Source organism: Zingiber officinale, chromosome 1B (genome assembly GCF_018446385.1).
Source record: "Zingiber officinale cultivar Zhangliang chromosome 1B, Zo_v1.1, whole genome shotgun sequence".
Classification (NCBI taxonomy): Eukaryota; Viridiplantae; Streptophyta; class Magnoliopsida; order Zingiberales; family Zingiberaceae; genus Zingiber; species Zingiber officinale.
The window spans coordinates 144,773,099-144,783,559 of NC_055986.1; the positions used below are offsets into that span (position 1 = coordinate 144,773,099).

General features: G+C 45.0%; 1 protein-coding gene across 1 annotated transcript; it reads left to right on the forward strand.

Moving 5' to 3' along the window:
* Positions 1–2,037: 2,037 nt before the first annotated feature.
* On the forward strand, positions 2,038–5,482 carry LOC121983308 (formin-like protein 16). The gene is made up of 2 exons (XM_042536249.1): positions 2,038–3,493; positions 3,934–5,482. Exons 1-2 carry the CDS (start codon positions 2,151–2,153, stop codon positions 5,282–5,284), a joined length of 2,694 nt encoding a protein of 897 aa, XP_042392183.1. The 5' UTR covers positions 2,038–2,150; the 3' UTR covers positions 5,285–5,482.
* Positions 5,483–10,461: the final 4,979 nt, after the last annotated feature.

Sequence of the window (10,461 nt, forward strand, 5' to 3'; positions counted from 1 at the left end):
AGTGACTCAAGGTTCCAAGCCATATTAAGGACATAGGCTGTCGGGCTAGATAAAATACTCGCGAGATCAAGTACTATGATTGTCGAACATTCTAGAGGCGGAGGAAGATGCTCAAGCCATCGAGCACAATGTGTTGAGTATATATAAATAGAGAAAAGGTGGAAGAGATGTAAAGTTTCATTGTGAATGAGATTTTAGTCTGAGTTTTAAGGTATATTAGTTAATATGTATTGATTCATATATATTGATTATGACAATAAATGCATGAAAAGAGGCTTTTTATCATGCGTGGGTGCGCAGGGGTACAAATCTAGGGCCCGGATTGTATTGAATGACGGACTGGCCGGGACTCTCTCTTAAGAAGGTAATGGAAGCATTAACCATTACTAATGGCGATTTCATAACCTCCCGAATAGTAATGGTTGGTCATCGTGGTCTTAAGCAAGACATAGAGAATAGAAGTAGCTCTCTACCTCCATTTCCCTCCTCCTTGGTCATGCAACTCTTGTTCGGCGGAGTGTCCGTGATAACAGTTGAGTACCGCTCAATTCGCCGTAACCACCAGTGCTTGGTGGGAATCATGATTAACCGTTGTATCCTGAAAAACAGATAACTAAAGTAAATCTCGAAGCACAGCTGGAGGTGGGCGAATTTATTTCAAGGAAACTGCAACTCTCGCAGGCCTCAATCCATTCGCTCGCTCAGCTCGTTTTGTTGCTCGGGCGACACTGTTCATGAACTACTCTTCCCGGTCAACCGATCTGCTCGGTCGGTCGCTCTTCCTACTCAGTTAGTGTGCTCTACTCACTCAACCATTCAGCCTCTCTACTCGCCCGTTCGCTCGTTCAGTCGCTTTGCTATACCGGCCACTTGCCTGTTTCGCTCATCCGAGTGAGCAAGACATAGAGAATAGAAGAAGTAGCTCTCCACCTCCATTCTCCTCCTCCTCTGTCGTGCAACTCATGCTCGACAGAGTGCCCGTGATAGCAATCGGGTACCACTCAGTTCGCCATAATCACCAGTGTTTGGTGGAAATCACGATTAACAGTTGTATCTTGTGAAACAGACAACCCGAGTAAACATCGAAGTACAGCCGGAAGTGAGTAAATCCATTTCAAGGAAACTGCAACCCTCACAAGCCTTGATCCATTCGACCGCTCAGCTCGTTCTGTCGCTTGGGCGACACTGTTCACGGACTGCTCTTCCCGGTCAACCGATCTGCTCGGTCAATCGCTCATCCTGCTTAGTTAGTGTGCTCTACTCACTCGGTCGCTTGACCTCTTTAATCGCCCGTTCGCTCATTCAGTCGCTCTGCTAGACAGAGCACCTGTCTGCTTCGCTCGTTCAGTTGCTCTGCTAGACCGGTACCTGTTTGCTACGCTCGTCCGGCCGCTTGCTCACCCGGTCGTTCGATTTTTCTACCCAGCCGGTCGACCACTCACTCACTCGGCAACTCGACAATATATTCGCTCGACAACTCGACCTCTTGAACTGCTCAGCTTCTCAACCTGATCGACTATACTACTGCTTCGATCTGCCCACTCGACTAGTCTATACTTAACACTTAGTAGAAACTAGCCTCCGCTGATAATCTGAGATTATCAGCTCAAATTATCTCGATAGATAAATTAAATTAAATTAAATTAAATTAAATTCAGTTAATTTCTAAAATAACTTTAGTAGATTGTCCAACAACACCAGTGGGTCATCACAACAAGAAGCGCTAAGGTCACAACTGAACGTCGTATAGAAATTTTAGATAAGAATTTTTCAAGTTATAAAATAATATAAATTCTCTTAAAAGAAATAGCCTGGTAAGCAGGCAGACGGTGAATTGCAATAAATTTCAAAATATGTATGATAAAATTCACTTAAAAAAAACTCTTTTAACATTTAAAAGAAAATTTTCCCTTACACGTTTTAGAAAAAAAAGAAGAAGAAGTAATGCTTTGGTACAAGTAACACGCGTTCACGGTGATCGAAACAAGGAAAGTCAACCAACACCAATACGCGGCCAAACAAAAAGCCCTAATTCCCAATTTTCAATCTCATCAAAATCACCGCAATTGAAGCTTTTATTCCCTCAATTAAAGTCCCATTTCCTCCTCCTCCTCCATTATTAATCTCTTCCTTTTGTTCCCAAATCAACTATGCAAACAAACATACAAACCTTCTTCCCCTCCCTTCCTTCTCCGGCGCTCGAAAACGCATGGCCTCCCCCTCCCCCGCCGCCGCCATCCTCCACCTCGGGATCCACCACCGACGATGGAAGAGTGGCGAAGGCCGTCGCCGCCACCGCCGTCAGTACCTTCGTCTTCTGGGGCCTCCTCTTCTTCCTTCTTCATTTATTCCTCACCCGACGGCAGCAGCGACGGCGGAGGCAAGTGGAGGAGGAGGAAGCGGAGAAGTCGAGGCCAGCGAAGATCTCCCTCCCGGAGGGGATCCGCGCGAGGGCGAGCAAGAGGCAGACCGTGTTCGTGGACGAGGACGGCTTGGACGCGGCCTACTGGCGCGAGTTCAACCGGAAGGTCGACGCTGTTCACGGCGATCTAGGTGAGTCTCGATCCGGCCGCCGGGGGGATGACGACGAAGAAAGCGTGGACCTGGGCGACGTGGACGAGGAGAAGAAAAAGGATCCGAGAATTCAAGAAGAGCCTCTGCTTCCGGCCGGCTTCATCAGCTCGTCTTCGCCGATTTTTGACGATCGGAGCTCGATTTCGACGAGATTCGATAGGGAGAACATCGACCAAAATCCGCCACCGCCGCGTAATCTAGGATTGCCTCCACCGCCAGGTAGATTACCTTCAGCGCTGCGGCCTCCTGCTGCACCGCCGCGGCTCCCGTCGCCAGCTAGAGTCAGTAACTCAAAACTACAGCGGCCGTCGTCGGCGCCGCGTCCAGCAACTACGGCATCCGAGGTTAGGAACACAAGGCCACCGCGGCCGCCGTCGCCAAGTCGAATCGTATTCGCAGCACCTCGTCCAGCGATTGTACCACCGGAGGTTGGTAACACAGGGCTGTCGCGGACTCCGTTGCCAGGCCGAGTCATATCCTCGCCGTCGCTGCCAGCAACAGTGAAATCGGAGGTTAGTAGCACAAGTACGCCAACGCCACCTACTCCTCCGTCAGAACCGGGGCCCAAGCCAAACGCTGCCCCTCCGCCACCACTTCTTCCTTCAGCTAGGACAAACAATCCTGCGCCTAATCCGCCACCGCCGCCACCACCGACAGGGAATCCAAGCGCGAAAGCGCCGCCGCCGCCACCGCCCCGGCCTCCAACAGGCAAGCCTCCTGGACCAGCTCCGCCGCCTCCGCCACCAGGCGGCAGGCCCAGCGGAGGCTCTTCTAGACCGCCATCCGCTCCAGGACCTGCGTCGGCGGTGCAGGGACAAGGTGGGGCCACGAAATTGAAGCCACTTCACTGGGACAAGATGAACGCCATTAACGTCGAGCATTCAATGGTCTGGGACAGGCTCCACAACGGCTCATTCAAGTACGTGACCTCCATTATCATCTCCATATGTTCTTCATCCATGATTAAATTCAAGAAAAATTTCAACTTTCATCTCGTCAGAAAACTGGCACAAAGTCCATGAAACCAAGATCGAGTGATATTAACTTGTAAAATTCGAAAGATCTAAACTCCTATGCTGTTCCAACATCATAAATCAGTCATATCATGCGGCTATAATTTTGCCTTTTTCATCCCTACCTAAAATTTGACAGCCTGTCTTTGTACTTGAATAGTTCAAAGTTCCAAGTTCGAAGTTAGAAATTAGCACATCTGACATTTGCTGAATTGTATTATTAAATTTGTTTGTTTTAAAATGAAATTGGCCAACCACCGTCCCACCATCTATGTTTTTCATTTTTTTTTTTTTTTGACAATTTTCGCCTCTAATTGTACTGAGATTTTTCTTGATTTTGAAACAGGGTTGATGAAGACGTCATGGAAGCCCTTTTTGGCACAGTGATCACCAACAGGAACATGAAGGCAGCCAACAACTCTGGCAACTCTGAGTCAACGGCGGCCTCCGCCGCCGCGTTCATCCCTATCACCTTGCTAGACCCACGTAAATCGCAGAACATCGCCATCGTCCTTCGGTCGACCACCGTCAGCCGCCAAGCCATCATCGAAGGAGTCGTCGACGGGCGCGGCCTCAGCACTGACGATCTCGAACGCCTCACCAAAATCGCGCCCACCAAAGATGAGGAGGACGTCATCCGGGCGTATTCCGGCGACCCTGGCATGCTCGCAGACGCCGAGAACTTTCTCTTCCACGTCCTCCGGGCCGTCCCCGCCTCGCCGTTCTCCCGCCTCGACGCCATGCTTTTCCGTGCTAACTACGAGCCCGAGTTGGCCCATCTCAAGCAAACCCTGAGAACGCTGGAGGCGGCGTGCGCGGAGCTTCGGACGCCCACGCAAGGCCTCTTCCTCAAGCTGCTCGAGACGGTGCTCAAGGCCGGCAACCGCATGAACGCCGGCACCGCGCGCGGCAATGCGCAGGCCTTCAACCTCACGGCGCTCCGCAAGCTCGCCGACGTGAAGAGCACGGACGGCAGCACCTCGCTGCTGCATTTCGTGGTGGAGGAAGTGGTGCGATCGGAGGGCAAGCGGTTGGTGATCAACAACCGAAGCCACGGAGGTGGGACGCTGGAGAGGGTGCCAAGCCGGTCCTCCTCAGCAGCGGTGCGGGAGGAGAGGGAGAGAGAGTACACCATGCTGGGACTGCCGCTAGTCGGCGGGCTCAGCAACGAGTTCGCCAACCTGAAGAAGGCGGCCGGGTCCGACTACGACGCATTCAAGACCGCGTGCCCAACGCTGCAGGCGAGGGTGGCGGAGATCAAGCGGCTGGTGGAGAGTCTAAGCGCCAGGGGCGAGATCAGCGGTGGGTTCGTTAAAGAGATGAAGGCGTTCGTGGAGGGAGCGGAGGAGGAGCTAAAGGCGACGGTGTCAGAACAGAGGAGGGTGATGGAGGTGGTAAAGAAGACGAACGAGTACTATCACCCAGGGGCGGGCAAAGAGAGGGACGGTCAGCCACTGCAACTGTTCGTGGTGGTGAAGGATTTCTTGGACATGGTGGACAAGGCGTGCGTGGACATCACTAGGAATCTGCAGAAGAAAAAACAGGCAACGGCGGCGGCGGCAAGGTCGGGATCGGATCCGACGACGGGGGAGGAAGGTGCGGAGAGTAGGAGGCCGGTGGCGAGGTTTCCCAACTTGCCGGCGCATTTCCTCAAGAGTAATTCGAAGTCGGATTCGAGCAGCGACGAGGAAGATTGACTACTCGTTTATTTTTTTTCATTTTTTTTTTCAATTTACATAGCGAGGATCGATTTAATTTATTTGTTCAAGGGAAGGCCAAAACATCGTCTGTTATTTTTCATGTAAAAAAGTTAGTAGAAATTCAATCAAAATTGGAAAATGGGGCATAATTGTAAAAAAGAAATTCACTTGACTGTGTGTGTGTTTTTTTTTAAATCTCTGCTATTGAAAACCATAAATGCTGCCCAAAAGTAATTCGTTACATTAATATAACGTTACGAATATACGATGTTACACCTCAGGGAAGATAACGATGTATATGGAGGTAAATGAATTAAATGATTCTTTGATTATTTGGAGCTCGATTCAATAAAAAATTCATTCGAGTTCATTCATTTAATTTATTGATCCAAGCTTGAAGCTTGATTTCGAGTTCGATAACTTTATCGAGCCAAGGTCAAGCTTAAGGATAATTGGCTCGTGAGCTCACAAACATGTTCATTTATATGTCCATGAGCTCGAGCTCGAGCTCGAGCTCGGCTTGTTTAAAGAGAGAACATGTTTGTTTATAGGCTCGTGAATTCGGGTTCGAACTCGGCTCGTTTAAAGGGTTTGAAAACATATTCGTTTATAAGCTCGTGAACTCGAGCTTGAACTCGGCTCGGTTAAAGGGCTTGCGAACATATTCAATGATGTGTTTTGGAAATTTAATATATTAGTTTGGGATATTCAATGATATGTTGAATTTATATTATTTTAGTTGTTAGATTTGTTGAATATTTATTCAAATAAATTTTCGAACTCACTTAATAAGTCTGCAAAATGAGTTCAAAAACGAACTTTAAAATGAGTCCGAAAACGAGCTTGAGTTCGCTTAATGAGTTAGGTTCGTTAACTATGATAATCGAGTTAATAACGAGTCAAGCTCAAATTATTCGTGAACTTAATAATTTCAAAACGAGCCGAACTCAAACTTTGTGATAAAAATATGATTCAAACTTGAGTCGAACTCGAATTTAAATATAACTTAAATAAATTAAACTTGAACTTAATATTATTCATCTCGATTCGGCTCATTTACATGACCATGAATTAATTTCTCAAGTCACATAACGTAAATAAATATTTATAATATTTAAATCTCGTGGTGTTGAGCCATTCGTTATGGTCCATTCTTTTTAAAATTGGATCATATTAATCATTTTCAGATGAATGAAGAATAGAAAAATATTGGATACGTCGACTCGCTCTCAGGGGAAAATAATGTGCAATATTTAATGACGTACCTGCTCCCATTACTCTTTTTGTTTGATCCACAAGAGTATTTCAACGCAATATAGAATTAAAATTTCCACAATTGCAAAACGCTAAGCTAGACTTAGTCAGGCGCGAAGAACAAGACTCGCGTTCTGAATCTGTCTTCGTTGCCGGCCGTACTCAACTGTCGTTTTTCAATTCAATCTGCATTTCTTTTATGAGGTCGTGAAACTAAAAAATTAAATAAAAAAATTCGAATCATTGTGGACATGATTTAAAGTTTGGGTATTACTAAATGGTCAGAATCTGGCTAGCTAAAATATATACATGTATACATATGTATGGATATTTTAGTAATTTCATATGACCACATTAATTATATGTATGTCTATACATACATTTTAATTGGGAGATAGAGATTTCTAACTGGCCAGATTCTGGCCAACAAGATTTACTCTTAAAATTTTTATTCTAAAAGTGATAGTTAAATTTTAAAGCGGCTCTTTTTTATCAAAATTGAAAAATGGAGGACTCATACATATATTAAATAAAATAATAATAATAAATAAATATATATGATTTAATAGCCAGGGGTAAAAAAATGTTGGGAGGTTTTTTTAATAATAAAGAGAATAATAGAATTTTATGGATATTGATGTGATATACAGGGGACCAAAAAAAACAAATATAGAAATTAGAAATGCCTTAATACAAAAATGCCAGGATCTCCTTTCAACTCAGGCGCGTTTCGTGTTGTTACCTCAATTGACTTTATTGAACTTATTGACATTATTTTTATATGAAAATTAAAAAGAATATATATATATATATATATTATAATCAAACTCGTATTAAAAAAATATCCATTCCATTTTTATCCGCTTATTTTAATAATATACTTAAAATTATTATAAAACTACTCAAATATTAATTAAAACTATTTCAATTTAATTAAAATTAAACTAATTTATAGAACTACGAACTACTATTACAGTGTAAAATAATATTAATAAAAAATTATAATTAAAGTAATTTTGATCAAAATAGCTCCAAGATAAAATAATTGATCAAAATTATTTTGAACAATTTTAGTCAAATACTATGTTAAAGCATTTGACCAAAGTTTTTCCATATTCGAAAATTTTTTATTAAAATTGCTAGATGTTATAATAATTTTAATCAAAGTTGTTCTATATTATAATAATTTTTATTAAAGTTACACTAAAACTATTTCAATTAAAATTGCTAAACATCAAAAAAGCATGAACAAACTTATTCTATATTATACTAATTTTAGTTAAAACTACTACAACTATATAGCATTTTTAATCTACAAGAGTATTATATAAAACTATTTTTTAATGAGTCATGCAGCGATAAGGCAGAGCCCACTTATCATGAGTCAGTTGACACGATATCGATCAAAGTCAAGACGCTCAATGTCGGGGCTTACGAAAAGAGCCTGGGCCAAAGGTGGCTGTCTGGTTATCCTGATCGACAAAGGAGTGGCCGAGCGGATCACCCGACTGGTCGGACGAATGGACAAACCCATAGCCGGTTGTTTAGGTCGGTAGGAAAACAAGCCGCTCAGACCACCCGTCCGGCGCAATGAATGACATTACACAAGAGGAGACAAAAACACAAAAGATAACACTCCGTCTGTCATTAAATATGAAGAAGCCAAGATAAAGAAGAACACTCCATCTATCATTAATGCACGGAAGTCAAGACATAGAAGCCTTCCTCTGGCAATTAATATCATTAAATAAGAGTAGATGAACGATCACAAAGAAAGGTATAAAAGGGTACGCCAGGTATGAGGAAAGGTAAGATTTATTTATTTCTTGATTACTCATTCTCTCTTTCTGATTCTAACTTGAGCGTCGGTGGGCCAACGCAAGGGATCCCTTCCCTGGTTTGGTTTTGTTTTGCAGGATTGAGGTCTTCATCCCATCAATAGTCATCCCATCCTCGGCTTTCCAGCTTCCCTCATTCGGATAGGATCATTTTGGCGTCGTCTGTGGGAAGGTAACCTGCATCCGAATAAGAAGATGGAAGACGCCGGATGACTCACAACAGTGATGCTGATGCAAGAGGATCTCGATGCACTAATACAAGCTTGAGTGATAAAGATATTAGAGCAATAGCAACAGGAGTTGGTCGATCGGTCAATGCATGAGCTTGCTGCCTCTGCAGCAGATTGACAAGCTGAAAGATGAGATCGAGCGGATCAACTTTCCACTCAGGATCCACATAGGAGACCGATTAACTCCTATGGGGATGTCCGTAATGCGCTAGTCTCCTTTAACCTAGCACTATTGTGGGTTCCCCCAAAAGAAAGGGGCCAAGCGGATAGAGACCGGGAATCTTTCTCGGACGAGGCGCTCATATGGGACGCACGAAAGGGAAAAGCGCCGAGGAAAGATAACTCGCCCGAGCAGGTCAATCAACAATTTTCGGAGGAGATCCTAAATGACCCTCTGCCAAAGCATTACACCCCGCTGATAATCGGGGAGTACAATGGAGCGACCGATCCCGATGACCATTTGGCCAAGTTTAACAATGCGGCCACCCTTCACCAGTACACAGATGGGGTGAAATGTCGAGTCTTCTTTACCACTCTATCTGGATCGACATAACGATGGCTCAAACGGTTATCGAACAGCTCGATTCATAGTTTCAAGGACTTTCGAGCGGCATTTCTACATCACTTTGTTGGTAGTCGCCGCCATCAAAAGACGAGCATGAATCTATTCTCGCTGAAGCAAGGGGCTCGAGAGGCCCTGAGGGCCTATATCCAGCGTTTCAATCAGGTGGTGATAGACATTCCAACAGTCTCCTCAAATGTGTTAGTGAACGCCTTCACCCAAGGGCTCACTGAGGGAGAATTTTTCCGATCGCTCATTTGACGGCCACCAAAGGACTTTGGTCATCTCCAAAAGAAGGTCAATGAATACATTATTGTGGAAGAAGCTTAGGCAGCAAGGAAGAAGGAGATGACCGCCGAGCCCCCAGGATCATCCGAGTGGTGTCAACAGAGCAGTCATCAACCACCTAAGGGGTTTCGGTCGGGAGCCCCTCCACACCATGAGACTAGGTCACATGCCGTGCAGTAGGTGGCGGCCACTCGTCTAAGAAGAAAGAGGTGGGCATCGATGTTTTGCGCCTTCCATCAGTCGACGAAGCACAACACCAAGGACTACTACGACTTGGCAGCTAGTAGGTCGATTCCACGTGGATATCATCGTCGATCGCCACTTCCAGAACGACATCACTGAAGCTGATCCTCAGAATGAAGGAAGGAGGAAAGGATGACCGAGCCACGCCACCACCAACTATAAAGGGACTGAATCCCTGCCCGAGCCTCTTTCGAACAGACTAGATCGTCCGTAAGGGAAGAAGAGAACCGGAGTAACGCCGCTCCAGGAGAGATAGGAATAATCGCCGATGGACCGACGGACGGAGATTCTAACCGAGCAAAGAAGTTGCATGTGCGGCAGTTCGAAATCAACGCTGTTGGCTGCAACAAGGAGAAAGCTGAGGGACCTGAGATTAGCTTCGGTCCTAAGGATTTGGAGAAAGTGGAGGTCCCCCATGATGATGCATTAATCAACCGAGTAGTAATTGTCAATTATACAGTCCATCGAACTTTTATTGATATAGGGAGCTCGGTAAATATCATATACAGGAAGGCATTCGATCAATTGTAAATTGACCGGAGTGAACTGCTACCAATGACAACTCCACTATACAGCTTCACGGGCAACAAAGTATTGCCAATCGACCAGATCAAGTTGGTCATCTCACTCAGAAAAAAACCCCTGAAGCGAACAAGGACCACAGATTTCATAGTGGTAAATGTGCCCTCAGCTTACAACGTCATTTTGGGCCGACCGATACTCAATAAGTTCCGAGCGGTGTGTTGGATCATGCGTGCT

Coding starts and splice junctions, on each gene's coding strand:
- LOC121983308 (XM_042536249.1), top strand. CDS start 2,151: ATGCAAACAAACATACAAACCTTCTTCCCCTCCCTTCCTTCTCCGGCG. Junction 3,494..3,933: donor CTCCACAACGGCTCATTCAA/GTACGTGACCTC, acceptor ATTTTGAAACAG/GGTTGATGAAGACGTCATGG.